At 42.3% G+C, this 20,969-nt stretch overlaps 1 protein-coding gene across 2 annotated transcripts in view; it reads right to left on the reverse strand.

Moving 5' to 3' along the window:
• Positions 1 to 20,969, reverse strand: part of TMTC2 (transmembrane O-mannosyltransferase targeting cadherins 2) — a 378,380-nt gene that overhangs the window by 121,728 nt on the left and 235,683 nt on the right. For both annotated transcript variants that reach the window (XM_084639748.1, XM_084639749.1), the window contains exon 4: positions 16,623 to 16,737. In XM_084639748.1, the coding sequence (XP_084495874.1) occupies positions 16,623 to 16,737 (115 nt within the window). The remainder of the gene's footprint in view (positions 1 to 16,622; positions 16,738 to 20,969) is intronic.

Here is a 20,969-nt window from a genome sequence, read left to right on the forward strand (position 1 = left end):
GTCAGCAAGATCCACTAGCCAGACACCTAGGAAAGAATTCCCTGTAGAAACCCTCCCTCTCTAGTGTCCCATCTTGGTCATTGGAGATATTTGCTAATAGCAGTGGCAGATTGGCCATATGCCATTGTAGGCCAACTCATACTATTACCTTCATAAACTCATCAAGCTCAATCTTAAAACCAGTTAGGTTTTTTTGCCCCTACTATTCCCTTGGAAGGCTGTTCCAGAAATTCAATCCTCTAATGGTTAGAAACCTTCATCTAATTTCAAGCCTAAACTTGTTGATGGTCAGTTTATAGCCATTTGTTCTTGTGCCAACATTGGTCCTTAAATCCTCTCTGTCCCTCTGATGTATTTATAGAGAGCAACTGAATCTCCCCATACCCTTCATTTTGATAGACTAAATATGCCCTTACATCTTTTCTCATAAGGTAGGTTCTCCATTCCTCTGACCATCCTAGTAGCCCTTCTCTGCACCTCTTCCAGTTTGAATTTGTCTTTCTTAAATGTGGGAGACCAGAATTGCACACAGTATTCTGGAGTCTCACCAATGCCTTGTAGAATGGTAATACTTCGCTATCTCTACTGGAAATACCTTGCCTAATGCATCCTAGAATTGCATTAGCCTTTTTCACGGCTGTATCACAGTGGCGGCTCATAGCTATCTTGTGATTGACAATACGCCCAGGTCTTTCTCCTCCTCTGTCGTCTCCAACTGATACGTCCCCAGATTATAGCAAAAATTATTGTTAGTCCCTAAATTCACTAATAAATTTTAACCCTTTTCTGTTACTCCAGTTTTCAAGGTCATCCATATCTTCTTGTATGATATTCTAGTCCTCCTCCATATTGGCAATACCTCCCAACTTTGTGTCATCCACAGATTTTATTAGCGCACATTCACTTTTTGTGCCAAGGTCACTAATGAAAACATTAAATTAGGTTGGTTCCAGGACTGATCCCTGAGGAACTCCACTAGTAACCTCCCTCCAGTCTGACAGTTCACCTTTTAGTATGGCCAACTGCAGTCTCCCCTTTAACCAGTTCCTTACTCATCTTTTGGATTCTCGTATTAATCCCCATTTTCTCTAATTTAACTGATAATTTTTCATGTAGAGCTGTACCAAATGCTTTTCTGGAATTCAGATAGATTAGCTCTACTGCATTTCCTTTGTCTAGAAAATCAGTTATCTTCTTCAAGAAAGAGATCAATTTGGTCTGGCATGATCTATCTTTCGGAAAACCACATTGTATTTTATTCCATTTACCTCTTTGTCCTTAACCACTCTCTCTTTCAAAATTTGTTCTAAGACCTGCTTACAACTGAGGTCAAACTAACAGTCTTTCTGTTTCCTGATTTTTTTCACCCTTTTTTAAATACTGGTACCATAGTTGCAATACTCCAGTGACAGGATACAACCCCCACATTTTTAGATTCAATAAAAATCCTTGCTATTGGGCTTGCAATATCATGTGCTAGTTCCTTTAATATTCTTGGATGGAGACTACCCAGGCCCCCCAATTTGGGCCCATTGAGCTGTTTGAGTTTGGCCTCCTTTCCTTGGATGTGGTCAGTTCTATTTCCAGATCCTTCTTCCTAGTAGACATCCTGCCACTTCTGATTACCCTTATTAAAAACTAAGGCAAAGTGTTTGTTTGGTTGTTGGGACATGCCTAGATTACCGTCAATCATTACTCCATCCTCAGAGTTTACCTGCCCCACTTCTTCTTTACTTGTCTATTTATTTATACTGCTAAAGAACCTTTTACTATTGGTTTTAATTTCCTTTGCAAGGTCCAACTCTGCTTGGCAGTTCTCACTTTTCCCCTACACTTTCTGACCTTCAAGAGGTAGCTTTCCTTGCTGATACATCCCTTCTTCCATTCCTTATAGGGTTTCTACTTTCTCTCAAAAACCTGTTTGATATGTTTGTTCATCTACTTTGGTTTGCTATGATTTCTGCCACCCCCCGCTTGCTTGGGATGCAGGATTCAGATATTTTGAGATATCTTTCCAAGCTTACTCCATATTCAGATCCTTGAGTCCTTCAGTCCAGTCCACTTCCCTTACTAAGTCTTGTCATTTTTTTTAAAGTTTTCTTTTTTTGAAATCAAACACTGGAAGACAGGAAGATTTTGGCACACACAAATTTGAGCAGAGACTATACATGTAGAAGTAAAGAGTTATAGATGGTATGTAAAATGCTTCTGTAATAAGAATTTAGAAGAAACTAAAATTTCATTACTACTTGGGTAGAGTACTCTTATTTCCCAACAGAAAATTTAGAAATTTGAAAACCAAAAGATGTTGGGGTAGAGAGGAATAGCAATAGCAAATATTAGCAGAAATTAAAAACCTATGGAATTCAGTTTTTAGAATGATACCTAGAAAATACACAAAACAGACTATTGTTTGTATAATAAATTGTTCTCCTATATCTTTTAAGACATGTCTCCACTGAAGTCAATGGGAGTTTTATCATTGACTCTAATGGGGCCAGGATTTCACTGATGGTACTTTACGTAATGTTTCTGTTTCATTGGTATAAGCTTCACTGAAAAGGCTCAGCATTTAAATACTCATTGCCTACTTCTACTTTACAGAGGTTTTAGAAGTCAGACTTTCTGAATATATTGAAAACCTGCTGAAATATTCAAGCTGATATCTAATTACTAGTACAAATGCCTACAGAGCACCCTAACCATGACTCAACTCTGACACAAATGAAATTACATAGACAAAACTGTCTTGTAGACTGTAATGCAATTCTGCTTTGGGAAGTAATGAGTAGCAAATTCAAACAGAAAAAAACATGAGGTTTAAACTGTATGAATAAAACTAAGACTGGAAAGCCAGGAAGAAGAAGTTTCTTCTCTTAGCTCTACCAAATATTATTCCTTTTGGGAGAAGAAACAATAGTATTTTTTCCTGCAGTACTACCTTGGTAATTCCAATGTTAAAATTAATCACAAATTCTTGGTTTATAAAAAAGGGCTAAATTCTGTGCTGATTTACACCCCAAGCAATCCATCCGAAATCAATGTGGCTGCATACAACACATAAGTCAGTAGATAATTTATCTCTAAGATTTATTGAAAAAGTTAAATATGAGGTTCTCTCAGGATGAGTATTTGGTTTGTGTTTTAGAAAGTTAACACTCCTCATTAAGTATTATATTGTAATATATTCTCTACTCATGCCAAAATACCTATGGATGAAATCCTGGTCCCACTGAAGTCTCTGGAAACACTCCCATTTACTTCAGTGAGGTCCGGATTTGACCCTATAGTCAATTTTTCACATACAGTTTTCTTATAAAAACCCTCCCTGACAACATTTGCTTCCTATGGCTGTGTAGGCACCTTTTACTAGAGGGGCCGCTGAACTTTTGGGGGAGTGTTCCAAGGGAAAAGCCAGTGCGCTGCAATCTAACCTAAGAAACTACAACTCCCACGATGCCTTGGGGAAAGGGGGAGAGACTTCCTCATACAGGGAGAGCAGGTGATGGACTCCATTTTTGAGAAAAGGAGGGAGACTGGTGCTGTGGAGCTCTGTCCATACAAGGAGCTGCTGCTAAGAAGCCAGAAACTGCTGCTGAGGCTTTGATCGAGCAGAGAGCCTCAGAGGCTGTTGCTGGTTTCACTGGAGCCAGGGCAGAGACTATTGCTGTGCCTAGAGCCGACTGAGGTGGGCCTGCAGTGAAAGAACTGTGAGTAGCCCCGACTCTTGTTTGGGAAAGTACTTGCAAGGGAAGGGGCACAGCAGAGAGACTGAGTCTGAGGAGAGGCAGAGTGATCTTCCCATCGAACCAGGACCCAGAGCTGCTGACATTTGGTGGAGCCAGCTCCAATTTCAGAGGGGTTGTGCAGCTTGTTGCCTTGGCTGGGCTGATACACAGGACCCAACAGAGTGCTGTCTCCAACTGCAGATCTTCAAGTGTGCCCATCCAAGTAATCCACAGGAGTGTTCACTGCGAGGTGGGGTGAATGGTGGCAGTGTAAATGCCAGTTACAGAAATTTTATTACTGTATCCTATATTTGTTAATTGATTTTATTCAACTGCCCCTGTGGATTTAAATTAGTATTGACATTTAATCTTAGTCTGTTATACCCTGTTTCCTAAATTGTTAAGTAAAGGAGTGTTAGCTCTAATTTAAGTATATTGGATGTATACTCTTTATATTTGGTATTTGAGTTATACCCATGCCGCAGGTTATTATTATTATTATTACTACTATTTGAAGGGGTTTATTCCTGGAGGTTCCCAAGGCACACCACTGAGTGTGTACGGGGCCAGCCAGGTGGAGGCACCGCCAATTTTAACTTCCTTTAGGAGTAAAGGGACTGCAACAGAGGGGTGGATAGAGGATTCCCGCTTATCCAACATGACCACTGGGGTACTCAGGATTTCTTTTTAATGTCAACAACATCAGATGCCCAGGTACACAGGTGAGTGTTGCCTGCTCCCGCGTAACCCAGGGAAGAGACGGGGGTTACAGCTGTAAAAGTTGAGTGCTCACAACCTAATGTAGTCTTAGTAATATGAAGAATCATATAGTGGGGACAGTGAAGATATCCAACCTGTAAACTGAAATTTGGCAAGCTCAGTTCCTTATTGAAATAATTGGTTTCAGAGTAATAGCCGTGTTAGTCTGTATTCGCAAAAAGAAAAGGAGTACTTGTGGCACCTTAGAGACAAACCAATTTATTTGAGCATAAGCTTTCATGAGCTACAGCTCACTTCATCGGATGCATACTGTGGAAAGTTTAGAAGATCTTATTATATACACACAAAGCATGAAAAAATACCTCCTCCCACCCCACTCTCCTGCTGGAAATAGCTTATCTAAAGTGATCACTCTCCTTACAATGTGTATGATAATCAAGGTGGGCCATTTCCAGCACAAATCCAGGGTTTAACAACAATGTCGGGGGGGGGGGAGGAAAATACAAGGGGAAATAGGCTACCTTGCATAATGACTAAGCCACTCCCAGTCTCTATTCAAGCCTAAGTTAATTGTATCCAATTTGCAAATGAATTCCAATTCAGCAGTTTCTCGCTGGAGTCTGGATTTGAAGGTTTTTTGTTGTAAAATAGCAACTTTCATGTCTGTAATCGCGTGACCAGAGAGATTGAAGTGTTCTCCGACTGGTTTATGAATGTTATAATTCTTGACATCTGATTTGTGTCCATTTACTCTTTTACGTAGAGACTGTCCAGTTTGACCAATATACATGGCAGAGGGGCATTGCTGGCAATGATGGCATATATCACATTGGTGGATGTGCAGGTGAATGAGCCTCTGATAGTGTGGCTGATGTTATTAGGCCCTGTGATGGTGTCCCCGAATAGATATGTGGACACAGTTGGCAACGGGCTTAGTTGCAAGGATAGGTTCCTGGGTTAGTGGTTCTGTTGTGTGGTATGTGGTTGCTGGTGAGTATTTGCTTCAGATTGGGGGGCTGTCTGTAGGCAAGGACTGGCCTGTCTCCCAAGATTTGTGAGAGTGTTGGGTCATCCTTCAGGATAGGTTGTAGATCCTTAATAATGCGTTGGAGGGGTTTTAGTTGGGGGCTGAAGGTGACGGCTAGTGGCGTTCTGTTATTTTCTTTGTTAGGCCTGTCCTGTAGTAGGTGACTTCTGGGAACTCTTCTGGCTCTATCAATCTGTTTCTTCACTTCCGCAGGTGGGTACTGTAGTTGTAAGAATGCTTGATAGAGATCTTGTAGGTGTCTGTCTCTGTCTGAGGGGTTGGAGCAAATGCGGTTGTATCGCAGAGCTTGGCTGTGGACGATGGATCGTGTGGTGTGGTCAGGGTGAAAGCTGGAGGCATGTAGGTAGGAATAGCGGTCAGTAGGTTTCCGGTATAGGGTGGTGTTTGTGTGACAATCATTTATTAGCACTGTAGTGTCCAGGAAGTGGATCTCTTGTGTGGACTGGACCAGGCTGAGGTTGATGGTGGGATGGAAATTGTTGAAATCATGGTGGAATTCCTCAAGGGCTTCTTTTCCATGGGTCCAGATGATGAAGATGTCATCAATATAGCGCAAGTCCACTGAGAGTTACCAGAAGCAACTACAGCATTTGCTCAAGAAACTTCCTGAAAAAGCACAATATCAAATCCGCACAGACACACCCCTGGAACCCCGACCTGGGATAGTCTATCTACTACCCATGATCCATAAACCTGGAAATCCTGGGCGCCCCATCATCTCAGGCATTGGCACCCTGACAGCAGGATTGTCTGGCGAGGTAGACTCCCTCCTCAGGCCCTACGCTACCAGCACTCCCAGCTACCTTCGAGACACCACTGACTTCCTGAGGAAACTACAATCCATCGGTGATCTTCCTGAAAACACCATCCTGGCCACTATGGATGTAGAAGCCCTCTACACCAACATTCCACACAAAGATGGACTTCAAGCCGTGAAGAACACTATCCCCGATAATGTCACGGCTAACCTGGTGGCTGAACTTTGTGACTTTGTCCTTACCCATAACTATTTTACATTTGGGGACAATGTATACCTTCAGATCAGTGGCATTGCTATGGGTACCCGCATGGCCCCACAGAATGCCAACATTTTTATGGCTGATTTAGAACAACGCTTCCTCAGCTCTCGTCCCCTAATGCCCCTATTCTACTTGCGCTATATTGATGACATCACCATCATCTGGACCCATGGAAAAGAAGCCCTTGAGGAATTCCACCATGATTTCAACAATTTCCATCCCACCATCAACCTCAGCCTGGTCCAGTCCATACAAGAGATCCACTTCCTGGACACTACAGTGCTAATAAATGATTGTCACACAAACACCACCCTATACCGGAAACCTACTGACCGCTATTCCTACCTACATGCCTCCAGCTTTCACCCTGACCACACCACACGATCCATCGTCTACAGCCAAGCTCTGCGATACAACCGCATTTGCTCCAACCCCTCAGACAGAGACAGACACCTACAAGATCTCTATCAAGCATTCTTACAACTACAGTACCCACCTGCGGAAGTGAAGAAACAGATTGATAGAGCCAGAAGAGTTCCCAGAAGTTACCTACTACAGGACAGGCCTAACAAGAAAATAACAGAACGCCACTAGCCGTCACCTTCAGCCCCCAACTAAAACCCCTCCAACGCATTATTAAGGATCTACAACCTATCCTGAAGGATGACCCAACACTCTCACAAATCTTGGGAGACAGGCCAGTCCTTGCCTACAGACAGCCCCCCAACCTGAAGCAAATACTCACCAGCAACCACATACCACAGAACAGAACCACTAACCCAGGAACTTATCCTTGCAACAAAGCCCGTTGCCAACTGTGTCCACATATCTATTCAGGGGACACCATCACAGGGCCTAATAACATCAGCCACACTATCAGAGGCTCGTTCACCTGCACATCCACCAATGTGATATATGCCATCATGTGCCAGCAATGCCCCTCTGCCATATACATTGGTCAAACTGGACAGTCTCTACGTAAAAGAGTAAATGGACACAAATCAGATGTCAAGAATTATAACATTCATAGACCAGTCGGAGAACACTTCAATCTCTCTGGTCACGCGATCACAGACATGAAAGTCGCTATTTTACAACAAAAAACCTTCAAATCCAGACTCCAGTGAGAAACTGCTGAATTGGAATTCATTTGCAAATTGGATACAATTAACTTAGGCTTGAATAGAGACTGGGAGTGGCTAAGTCATTATGCAAGGTAGCCTATTTCCCCTTGTTTTTTCCTACCGCCCTCCCCCACAGACATTCTTGTTAAACCCTGGATTTGTGCTGGAAATGGCCCACCTTGATTGTCATACACATTGTAAGGAGAGTGATCACTTTAGATAAGCTATTTCCAGCAGGAGAGTGGGGTGGGAGGAGGTATTTTTTCATGCTTTGTGTGTATATAATAAGATCTTCTAAACTTTCCACAGTATGCATCCGATGAAGCAAGCTGTAGCTCACGAAAGCTTATGCTCAAATAAATTGGTTAGTCTCTAAGGTGCCACAAGTACTCCTTTTCTTTTTGTGAAATAATTGGGGCTCTGCAACCTATGTGACTGGTAGCGGCTACTAATTTCCCCACCTTTTTCCATGCTCACTCCCATATAATTCCATAAAAGTAGTAATAAAAGAGAGTGTGTTGTTATATGTTCAAAGTAAGTAGTCAGCTGTTGATTAACAGTTTAGAAATTATTCAAGGTTTATATAACTATGCTGTTCAATCAATTGCAGACTCCATACAGCAAATGACATGCTCAGAATTAGGCAAGGCTTTTAATGAGGATGATATAATTACTACAAGCTCTAAATTAGTGAGGAACAAATTTCTCTTAAGTACGATGCCTCATGCAGTGGTATTTACCAAGACACAGGCTATAATATTCATCTAATAAAAGGTGTTTCTGCTGCTACCTGGAAATTCAGTTTACTGTTTTGTAAATTTGTGTAAGAAATACTGAAATATTACAGGCTTTAGAAATTAGAGGTTGCTTTCTATTCTGCCCAGTGGATTGCAAAAGTTCTACTGCCTATGACAATATTTTGACATAACAGTTTCAGAAGCTGCAAGTTTTTATCTTTTATGCCTCAAGAATATAGTATTTTATTAGAAAGCTGGTTTTCTAAATTTCTTGGGTTTTAACCTGTAAAAGGATAATTGCCAGGTTATGCAATATGTTTTAAATGAAATAATTTTAAATAGACACACACCATCAAGGTGTTCTACTTAATTTATTGAATCTACTCCCTCCATTCATAATCCACTGGAAATCTGAAATGGACAGGTTGTAGTTTAACTCTATCAAAAGCTACATTAAAAAAACGTTATGCCCTGGTCTACACTAGGACTTTAGGTCAAATTTAGCAGCGTTAAATCGATGTAAACCTGCACCCGTCCACACGATGAAGCCCTTTATTTCGACTTAAAGGGCTCTTAAAATCGATTTCCATACTCCACCCCGACAAGTGGATTAGCGCTTAAATCAGCATTGCCGGGTTGAATTTGGGGTATTGTGGACACAATTCGACGGTATTGGCCTCCGGGAGCTATCCCAGAGTGCTCCATTGTGACCGCTCTGGACAGCGCTCTCAACTCAGATGCACTGGCCAGGTAGACAGGAAAAGAACTGCCAACTTTTGAATCTCATTTCCTGTTTGGCCAGCGTGGCAAGCTGCAGGTGACCATGCAGAACTCATCAGCAGAGGTGACCATGATGGAGTCCCAGAATCGCAGAAGACCTCCAGCATTGACCAAACGGAAGGTACGGAATCTGATCACTGTATGGGGAGAGGAATCCGTGCTATCAGAACTCCGTTCCAGTTTTCAAAATGCCAAAACCTTTGTCAAAATCTCCCAGGGCATGAAGGACAGAGGCCATAACAGGGATCCGAAGCAGTGCCATGTGAAACTTAAGGAGCTGAGGCAAGCCTACCAGAAAACCAGAGGGGCGAACGGCCACTCCGGGTCAGAGCCCCAAACATGCCACTTCTATGATGAGCTGCATGCTATTTTAGGGGGTTCAGCCACCACTACCCCAGCCATCTCCATTGACTCCTTCAATGGAGATGGAGGCAACATGGAAGCAGGTTTTGGGGACGAAGAAGATGATGATGATGATAATGAGGTTGGTTGTAGATAGCTCACAGCAAGCAAGCGGAGAAACTGGTTTTCCCGACAGCCAAGAACTGTTTCTCACCCTGGACCTGGAGCCAGTACCCCCCGAACCCACCCAAGGCTGCCTGGTGGACCCGGCAGGCGGAGAAGGGAACTCCGGTGAGCGTACCTTTTAAAATACTATACATGGTTTAAAAGCAAACATGTGAAAGGATTAATTTGCCCTGGCATTCGCGGCTCTCCTGGATGTACTCCCAAAGCCTTCGCAAAAGGTTTCTGAGGAGGGCAGCCTTATTGCATCTTTCATGATAGGACACTTTACCACTCCAGGCCAGTAACACATACTTGGGAATCATTGTACAACAAAGCATTGCAGTGTATGTTTGCTGGCGTTCAAACAACATCCGTTCTTCATCTCTCTGTGTTATCCTCAGGAGAGTGAGATATCATTCATGGTCTCCTGGTTGAAATAGGGTGCTTTTCTTCAGGGGACATTCAGAGGAGCCCGTTCCTGCTGAGCTGTTTGCCTGCGGCTGAACAGAAATGTTCCCCGCTGTTAGCCACGGGGAGGGTTGAGGGGGTAGCCACGCGGTCGGGGGAGGCAAAATGCAACCTTGTAACGAAAGCACATGTGCTATGTATGTAATGTTAACAGCAAGGTTTACCCTGAAAGACTGTAGCCACTGTTTTATAAAATGTGTCTTTTTAAATACCGCTGTCCCTTTTTTTTTCCTCCACCAGCTGCATGTGTTTCAATGATCACAGGATCTTCTCCTTCCCAGAGGCTAGTGAAGATTAGAAAGAAAAAAAAACGCACTCGTGATGAAATGTTCTCTGAGCTCATGCTGTCCTCCCACACTGACAGAGCACAGACAACTGTGTGGAGGCAAATAATGTCAGAGTGCAGGAAAGCACAAAATGACTGGGAGGAGAGGTGGCGGGCTGAAGAGAGTAAGTGGCGGGCTGAAGTTCAAATGTGGCGGCAGCATGATGAGAGGAGGCAGGATTCAATGCTGAGGCTGCTGGAGGACCAAACCAGTATGCTCCAATGTATGGTTGAGCTGCAACAAAGGCAGCTGGAGCACAGACTGCCATTACAGCCCCCGTGTAACCAACCGCCCTCCTCCCCAAGTTCCATAACCTCCTCTCCCAGACGCCCAAGAACGCGGTGGGGGGGGGCACCGGCCAACCAGCCACTCTGCCACAGAGGATTACCCCAAAAAAAGAAGGCTGGCATTCAATAAATTTTAAAGTTGTAAACTTTTAAAGTGCTGTGTGGCATTTTCCTTCCCTCCTCCACCACTCCTCCTGGGCTACCTTGGTAGTCGTCCCCCTATTGTGTGATGAATGAATAAAGAATGCATGAATGTGAAGCAACAATGACTTTATTGCCTCTGGAAGCGGTGATCGAAGGGAGGAGGGGAAGGTGGTTAGCTTGCAGGGAAGTAGAGTGAACCAAGGGGCGGGGGGTTTCATCAAGGAGAAACAAAGAACTTTCACGCCGTAGCCTGGCCAGTCATGAAACTGGTTTTCAAAGCTTCTCTGATGCGTACCGCGCCCTCCTGTGCTCTTCTAACCGCCCTGGTGTCCGGCTGTGTGTAACCAGCAGCCAGGCGATTTGCCTAAACCTCCCACCCCGCCATAAACGTCTCCCCCTTACTCTCACAGATACTGTGGAGCACACAGCAAACAGTAATAACAGTGGGAATATTGGTTTCGCTGAGGTCTAAGCGAGTCAGTAAACTGCGCCAGCGCGCCTTTAAACATCCAAATGCACATTCTACCACCATTCTGCACTTGCTCAGCCTGTAGTTGAACAGCTCCTGACTACTATCCAGGCTGCCTGTGTACGGCTTCATGAGCCATGGCATTAAGGGGTAGGCTGGATCCCCAAGGATAACTATAGGAATTTCAACATCCCCAACAGTTATTTTCTGGTCTGGGAACAAAGTCCCTTCCTGCAGCTTTTGAAACAGACCAGAGTTCCTGAAGATGCGAGCGTCATGTACCTTTCCCGGCCATCCCACGTTGATTTTGGTGAAACATCCCTTGTGATCCACCAGAGCTTGCAGCACTATTGAAAAGTACCCCTTGCGGTTTATGTACTCGCCGGCTTGGTGCTACAGTGCCAAGACAGGGATATGGGTTCCGTCTATGGCCCCATCACAGTTCGGGAATCCCATTGCAGCAAAGCCATCCACTATGACCTGCACATTTCCCAGGGTCATAGAATCATAGAATCATAGAATATCAGGGTTGGAAGGGACCCCAGAAGGTCATCTAGTCCAACCCCCTGCTCAAAGCAGGACCAATTCCCAGTTAAATCATCCCAGCCAGGGCTTTGTCAAGCCTGACCTTAAAAACCTCTAAGGAAGGAGATTCTACCACCTCCCTAGGTAACGCATTCCAGTGTTTCACCACCCTCTTAGTGAAAAAGTTTTTCCTAATATCCAATCTAAACCTCCCCCACTGCAACTTGAGACCATTACTCCTCGTTCTGTCATCTGCTACCATTGAGAACAGTCTAGAGCCATCCTCTTTGGAACCCCCTTTCAGGTAGTTGAAAGCAGCTATCAAATCCCCCCTCATTCTTCTCTTCTGCAGGCTAAACAATCCCAGCTCCCTCAGCCTCTCCTCATAACTCATGTGTTCCAGTCCCCTAATCATTTTTGTTGCCCTTCGCTGGACTCTCTCCAATTTATCCAAGGGTCACTACCCTTGATATCAGCAGATCTTTGATTGCGTGGGCTACTTGCATCATAGCAGCCCCAACAGTAGATTTGCCCACTCCAAATTAATTCCCAACTGACCCATAGCTGTCTGGCATTGCAAGCTTCCACAGGGCTATCGCCACTCGCGTCTCAACTGTGAGGTCTGCTCTCATCTTGGTATTCATGCGCTTCAGGGCAGGGGAAAACAAGTCACAAAGTTCCATGAAAGTGCCCTTACGCATGCGAAAGTTTCGCAGCCACTGGGAATCATCCCAGACCTGCAACACTATGCGGTCCCACCAGTCTGTGCTTGTTTCCCGAGCCCAGAATCGGCGTTCCACAGCATGAACCTGCCCCATTAGCACCAGGATGCATGCATTGGCAGGGCCCATGCTTTCAGAGAAATCTGTGTCCATGTCCTGATCACTCACGTGAATGCGCTGACGTCGCCTCCTCGCCCGGTATCGCTCTGCCAGGTTCTGGTGCTGCATAGACTGCTGGATAATGCGTGTGGTGTTTAATGTGCTCCTAATTGCCAAAGTGAGCTGAGCGGCCTCCATGCTTGCCTTGGTATGGCGTCCGCACAGAAAAAAGGCGCAGAACGATTGTCTGCAGTTGCTCTGACGCAGGGAGGGGCACTGACGACACGGCTTACAGGGTTGGCTTCAGGGAGATAAAATCAACAAAGGGGGTGGCTTTACATCAAGGAGTATTTCAGGCAGGACTTCACGGAGGGTTCCAATAAGAAATGGTGCACCTAAGTTATTGTTCTTATTGGAACAAGGAGGTTAGTCTGGCCTCTGATTGATACATGACTAGATTTACCTCGCTGCACCTTCTCTGTGAGTAACTGCAGTGTGACCTAGAGGGATGAGTCCCCTAGACAGAAGAGGTGGGGAAGCAAATCAGTACAAAACAAATCTGGTCTATTTCTTGTTTTGATCCACTCCATCTATCTTTTACATCTTTGGCTGGCAGCAGACGGTGCAGAAGGACTGCATGCCATCCTCATCTCATGGTTGCCCGGCAGAAGATGGTGCAATTCGACTGCTATCCATCCTCATCTCTTGCCTGCCCAGCAGAAGATGGTGCAATACGACTGCTATCCATCCTCATCTCTTGCCTGCCCAGCAGAAGATGGTACAGTACGACTGCTAGCAGTCCGTATCGCCTGCCCGCTCACCATAAGACGGTTCAATAGGACTGTCTGCAGGACTAAAGAGAATGACCTGGTCAGGTCACTCCAAATTTAGTCCCTGCGCCCATGTCTGCCCAGGCGCTCCTGGCTGACGTGGCCAGGAGCACCTCGGACATGACGATGACGGCTACCAGTCCTATTGCACCGTCTGCTGCCACAAGGCAATGGGTTGCTGCTACTGTGTAGCAATGCCTTACCGCGTCTGCCAGCGCCCAGGAGACATAGGGTGACGGTTACCTGAGCGGGCTCCATGCTTGCCGTGGTATGGCGTCTGCACAGGTAACTCAGGAAAAAAGGCGCGAAACGATTGTCTGCCCTTGCTTTCACGGAGGGAGGGAGGGAACGGGGGCCTAACAATATGTACCCAGAACCACCCACGACAATGTTTTAGCCCCATCAGGCATTGGGATCTCAACCCAGAATTCCAATAGGCAGCGGAGACTGCGGGAATTGTGGGATAGGTACCCACAGTGCAACACTCCGGAAGTCGACACTTGCCTCGGTACTGTGGAAGCACTCCGCCGAGTTAATGCACTTAATGCACTTCGAGCATTTTCTGTGGGGGGACACACACTCGAATATATAAAACCGATTTCTAAAAAAAGACTTCTATAAATTTGACCTAATTCCGTAGTGTAGACATACCCTATGACTGTAAAGGGAAGTACTCAAAAGCCTTCAATTACGGGACTACAGAGTATTTCCCCTATAAAGCTCCTGCCTAATTTCATGACCAGAATGTACTCAGGGAATGAGGCTGCTGTTCAGTATTTATGCTTAACCTCATTGTTCAGTTTGTGAAATCGTGCCTCATTCATGGATGAATGAAGTGGATGTCCAACAAATTAGATTATGAGACTATGTAACCAAAGATTACCATAACACACACATAAAAGGGGAGAGAATTAACATTGTCCAGCAATATTCATGCTTTATATTCCACTTTAATGATTCCCTCTGCAAACTTAACTTTAATGAAAAGTTATTTTTATTTGGAATTGCATAGGTTTATTTGTTTTGTTTTTTGAAAAAAATAAAGACAAAATGGGATTCCCTCGTGTGTAACTATATGCTAAACAGCAGTAGAATCTTCACTTATTGGCCTGGCACATGCACATATAGGCACTGTACGAAAGAAGGCTGCGCTCCAGATGAGCACTTCCTTCTTCTACTTGCACAGTCCTACATATTCAAACTGAAATTTCAGTTCACTTTCTTACACACACGTCAACCCAATGGAATACCAAGAAACTATCTACTTACTGGAAATCTCTATTCAACTCACATATGCATGTAGTTCACTACCAGTGTTATGCTGGAAGAGTGTCAATTGAATCAGAAGGAGAGCACACATGCACAAATATGGGTGTAAAAATCATAATTCAATCAAAGCAAAACCAATTTTCACCCAACCACCAAAAGGTACGTCTGCAACTTCGGGACTATCATCCTTGCCAAATTTCTCCTGCTCAAACGCAGGAGGTATTTCTTAAAAAGTGATAAGAAATTGGTCTTTTTTCTTCCATTTGCTTCTCCTTAAAAATGGGTGAACTATGTTTGCTCAGGTTTCAAACTCTTTCCCTGTATCAAAAAAAAATATCTTGTTTTTGCTGAGAACAAATGTGCTAAGCTTCAGCCAAAAAGGCATATACTAGACAAAGATAGAAGCATCTGAAAATGACCCTTTGAGAACTCTTGTGCAACGTTTACTCCACCCACATTACATTACAGCCAGTTAGAAGAAAATCATGCTTAATTTTGGTACATAAATTATAGCAATACAAGGACCTAACTAACCTATTTTGAAAAAGTGGAGCTAAGTTTCCATTGTATTTATCCTGGCAATTGTCAAGTTTACTTTTAGTGAACCAATGGACTAGAATTTTGTGGGAATGAGATTACTGAGCTTTGTAAATGTTATTTTTTAAAGTACAGTTATAGTCAGAACAAACCTTATGTACAAAAAGGACCTCCTTATTCAGATCTGCGTATTCTTGTTCTCACCTACCTACTTTTCTGATTTAAACAAGTTATTACTGTTTTTTTTTTAGTCCTGTTCATGCTATGTAGTCAATGGCATTAGCTAGATTCTGATCTACCTCACACACAGTGAAGCTGAATAGCTGACCTTCAATATTGTAGGTGATGACTCACAAGACAATATTCAGCTTGACTTTGAGATAGCAGGATGCGTTGGCAATTTTTAAAGAAAAAAGTATCCTTGGGTACTAACCAAATTTGAGCTGCAAGTACGAGATACATTGAACCCCTACACAGCCATATTTTCAGTGTCACATTACACAGTATGATCACATTTCAGTTGCTCAAGATGCTACCTAATAAGCTAGTACTATGGTGAGGCTGTTTATTATCTAAAAGGATTAATGAGTCAGAAATAACCTCTCTGCCATATTGCTGTCATTTTGCTTTTCATTTTATTTATTCTCCCACACACATAGCAACACATACAAATTGGAGTAAGGGACCTTTCTGCATGTATGTGCTGCTATCCATATCAGTCATTTAGGGACAAAAAAAATACGAAGCTACTTTGCCATGGCAGACTCCTCAGAGTCTGACCCGATATAGCTGGTTTATACTAGACAATGTTCAGATCTTGACCTCATAGCAATATTTAAAAAAAACAAAAGAAAAGAAAACCCAAACAAACAAAAGACCCCACAAGTGTGGATCAATATGTTTATATTTTAGTGGAGATTAGAAATGTGGATATGATGCTGGCATTACTGACTTGAATATCAGAACTTTGCTCAGTGGATTTCCAGTGAGCACACAGATTTGTATATTTATCTTCAGACCAGATCCACGTGTTTAGACTACATGGGTCCACAGTTTCTATACTTGCTCCCTTCAAACCAGAGCAGCAACACATGAATATCTGATAATACGGATGAAAACAAAAAGTGGCCCTCTCCACCCATAGTTTAAGGAACATGATTAATTAAAAGGATTACAAAAAAGCAACAGCTAACATCATCTCCATTTCCAACAACTAAATCAATAGCACCACTCACAGCAGGTTTCATGGATGAACCAACCCAGGAAAAGCCATGCATACTTACAAATTATAAAGCATATCAGCCATGTTGCTGCGGTAGTACAAGGCATTTCTATAGGCGCTTTCAGCTTCAGAAATTTTGCTCTGGCTCTTGAGAACATTTCCAAGGTTACCCCATGCTGCCAAGAGGAGAAAGCAGTATTCAGAAACAGTTACAATCGAATTATACGTACCATAGTATTTGAACATCAGAAAGTTCCATAGCGAGAGAAAACCCACAGAGAATCTTTGTGTGTGTGCGTGTGTGTAAGAATTTTTTTCTGTTACTCTATCATTTCATCTTACTGTGAGACTTAAGTTCAATAGCAACGATCTTCATAAATTCGGTATAATTGTTACATTTGAAGAAAGACTATGTTTAAAAATAAATTGTATCACAAATCTTTACTAAAAGGGCTTGCTCTACTAAAGGGCAAGGGACATTTTATATGAAATCATCTTAAATAATAACCCTCCCAGTTTATGTGTATGGCCGGGGGCCTTCATGGTTGAAGCTTGTTGTATACCGATCTACTCTAAAGCCACAAAAAATCTCCCCAAACAAACACAGAACTCCCTAGAATATGAAAGCTGATAAATGACACAGCAATTGAAGTGAAGATTAGGCAACTAACAAGATCAGAGGCATGCAATATGATTCAAACACACTACGCAAATTGGTAAAAAGTATTTTCTAGTTGAGAGGAACATGTGGTTCTTTACCTCACAAAATTTTACACTATACAATGGGCTTTTATATCCCATCATAAAATATTTTGAAGTAAATTGTATTTGAGGCTCTGTAGACAGTCATCTGGAAGTGTGCCCCCTTCCCCCCCAACAATATTTTACTTAGCACCTCTGAAACCTAAGCAGTACAGCTAATTCGGGTACTGTAGGCATCTTCCATAGCCAATATTGCAATACAGTTTTCATGTAGCATAAATAAAGACACTAGTAATTATTGCAGATACTTTTTTTTAAATAAAGTACATTGATGTCAAGCTGTTGAGGTCTGCTGCAAAAGTACCCAGCCAAAGATGAGAACAGCAGCAAACACAGCATTTTCCTCTCAGCAGATTAAACTTAGCAGCAGTGTGCATAACATCACTGCTGTGAACCACTGAAGGAAGAAAATCTGAAAGCATCCATGAAAACAAAACCACAATTGCTGTCTCCCCAATTGCACAGATATAGCTTTTTATACAGGTGCCAAAACAAAAATGGGTATTTCTATGAGAAGGGAGACTCTCGCCTTCATGTGTTATTTCGTTTTAGCTTAGAATTTCATTTAAAGAGCATTAACACAAATCTTATTTATCTCCTAAGTAACTAGAACTGCTAAAGCTGCAAATGCACCATCAGCCTCTAACAAAACGTATGTGCTAAAATATTCCCCCTATTCTCCCTTAAGTTTTGGTTTTTACTCTATGTATATATTTCAGAAGCCTGATAGTACAATTTTGTTCCCTACAGGACATGTCTTTTTACACTGGATAAACATTATAGAAGTATAAGCCATTTGTGGCTCTGACTGGTTTATTGCTTTACTATATACCAACATTACAGATGTCAGCAGAACACAGAGAACAAGACTTGTTAATATACTGTCTCTGATGCTTGGCTCTGCATTGCAGAAGTTGTAGGTCCTACATAAATGGTATCTAGATTTTCCTCCCCTAATTCTCCCATAGCAGAGTAATAGACTAACTTACCATTAGATTATGAGGCAAACAACATCCTGTCAAACAGAATGATCTTCTGCCAAACCATCCCAACAACTGTCCCTATACAGAGGGCACTAATTCATCTAACAAATGTATGCATGTTCCACTGTTAAAGCTTCTTTGTATGAGGGCTTTAAAATTGGCTAATACTGAAACCAACATTAACTCTGCTTAAGGGGAAACAGGAGCCCAATATTGCACAGGCATTAAACAGTTCCTCTGAGTGTGCCCCATTGTACTACTTGAACAGGAGCAGAGAGCAATTTATTGCTTTTTAAGCAAGCCAATATGCATATTAAAGCATACAGATTTAGAATCCCCAGGTTTTTAACATAGGTCAAAATCTGGGTCTCTGCTTGACAATTGTTTTATTTTTATACTTAGCACACTGTGTCTTTTTCATTATTTGCTGCTGAAGAACTATCATTACATGCTATCATCAAGTTAAAATAACATGATGGAGTGGGGCAACGGTGGGACCGAGGAAAAGTGAATCTCACAAGCAACACAAATGGGGATTGGAGGCCCCATTTTTATTTTACTTTTGCAATGAAATACTGAATATGGTATTTTCTCCTATAAATGTTTACTGCATTTTACATACAGAACTAGTTGAACATGATCTGGTGGCTCATCCTGTACATTTAAGTAACAGAGATGATGCCTTAGGACATGGGTCCTTATTCCTGGAAGTCAGACTCCCAGAGGGTTGTGAACAGGTATCAGTCAGGACCGACACGTCCTATGTTAGCAAATGGTCAGGGAAGGAGGTTTAGGGCTAGTCTACACTAGCGCGCCGGGTCGATCTAAGATACGCAACTCCAGTTACATGAATAGGGTAGCTGAAGTTGATGTACTTCCATCTACTTACCACCATGTCTTCATAGTGGTAAGTTAACAGCTGATGCTTTCCCGTCAACTCCGCTTGCGCTTCTCATTCTGGTGGAGTACTGGAGTCGACAGGAGAGCACTTAGAGGTCGATTTATCGTGTCTATACTAGATGCGATAAATCGACCCCCGCTGGATCTATCGCTGCCCGCCGATCTGGTGGGTAGTGTAGACAAACCCTTAGACTAGATGGAAGAGAGGCCATGATATGGAAAAGAGTGACAACAATTCCCTTAGAAATTTTCACTCCCTGTATGTCTAGGGAACTGCAAATGCAACGGAGGTATAGCAAAGCATAACATTCAGGTAACTAGTATAACCCGCTGACAATTGTTAGGGTATTTACATGCTAAACCACATTTGTATTCACCCAACTTTTTATGCTTTGTGTCAGCACAATTGTTTTTGCGAAGTTGTAAGAAAATCAGTTAAACTATTTGAGTATGCAAGGTTGAGAAACAAAAGTTAATTAATTATACACATACATGTGATTACACACATATTTCTCTGTGGCTCTGAACATCTTTTTGGCATTCAACTTCAAACTTTGCACATGGCTAGAATTCAAAGAGGAAGAGTCATCATATTAAACATGAAGGCAATTGGATTAATGACTCTGAAGTTTTAAATTGGTAAATGAACTTTATTCTAGTAACATTTATAATTTTTTCCATGCAAAATAATAAAAGAAAATTAGCATTGCACAGTAAAACACTCAAAATTCAGGAAGTGCTGAAGTGTGTATATGTTATAATTCAGTCTTTAATTACAAAATGACATTTTGCCATAGGAGCCTTTCCTTGTTCAGTGCAGGGACTGAATGGTGTGCAGAGAATGAGGAAACTCTTTAAATATTTACTTTTTTAAACTAATTCTTTAGTGTATGGTCCCCTTCTCCATTCACTGTGGACCAACCCCTCACTGGAGCCCTGCACTGAAACAGGTAATATGCTATTTTTTCTACAAGATGCTAAGATGCTATTAAAGACTATTTCATAATGCATGCACATAAAAGGGGCAGTTACAGTCATGTATCATAGACATCTTCACACAGAATATTTAAAGTTCTGCTTCACTGCATACAGATATTTTCAGATCATGTTCAACACACATTGACACACAACGCCAAAAGAAGTTTCAGAAATAATATTTTGAACAAGAATTTCCATTCAACTTACATCTGCATGCATTCTGAGCCAATAAACCATTGCCAGGTTGTATAAAAAGCGTTTAAAAAAACAGTGCCCCCAAAGGGAATACAATTTTTAAAAATGCATATAATTTAGCCAAATCAAAACAGATTTTAAATAGACAAAATGACATATGTGTAACCTAGCAACAAAGTTCATAACAAACTTGCATAGTGTTGACCCCAAATAGCTCATATGCTACAACTGTGCCTTTAAAAACACCAAAAGGATTTTTCAGTTCTCTTCATACATTAAACTGGAGGTATGATTTTGGTCAAATTTTCTCTTTTATTTTTTAAAATTGCTCTCAGACTGAAAAACAAACATAGGAAATTTCATTTTGAAAAGATGAAAATACATACCAAGTTAAGAACTAATCCTGAAAATTTAGGAACATGTGTAATTCTGCATTTGAGTAGAAGTCCCTTCAAACTCAAGGATAAAGGGCTAACTATTCTGAGAAAGGCCTATACATGTCAATTACTCTGGTTTTCTCTGGAAAGACTATATGATGGCAAAATTTGTTTTAGCTGTAACTAAGCCAGAATTCAAGCAGCATATTTTAC

Source organism: Lepidochelys olivacea (genome assembly GCF_965140295.1).
Source record: "Lepidochelys olivacea isolate rLepOli2 genome assembly, chromosome: 1".
Lineage (NCBI taxonomy): Eukaryota > Metazoa > Chordata > Testudines > Cheloniidae > Lepidochelys > Lepidochelys olivacea.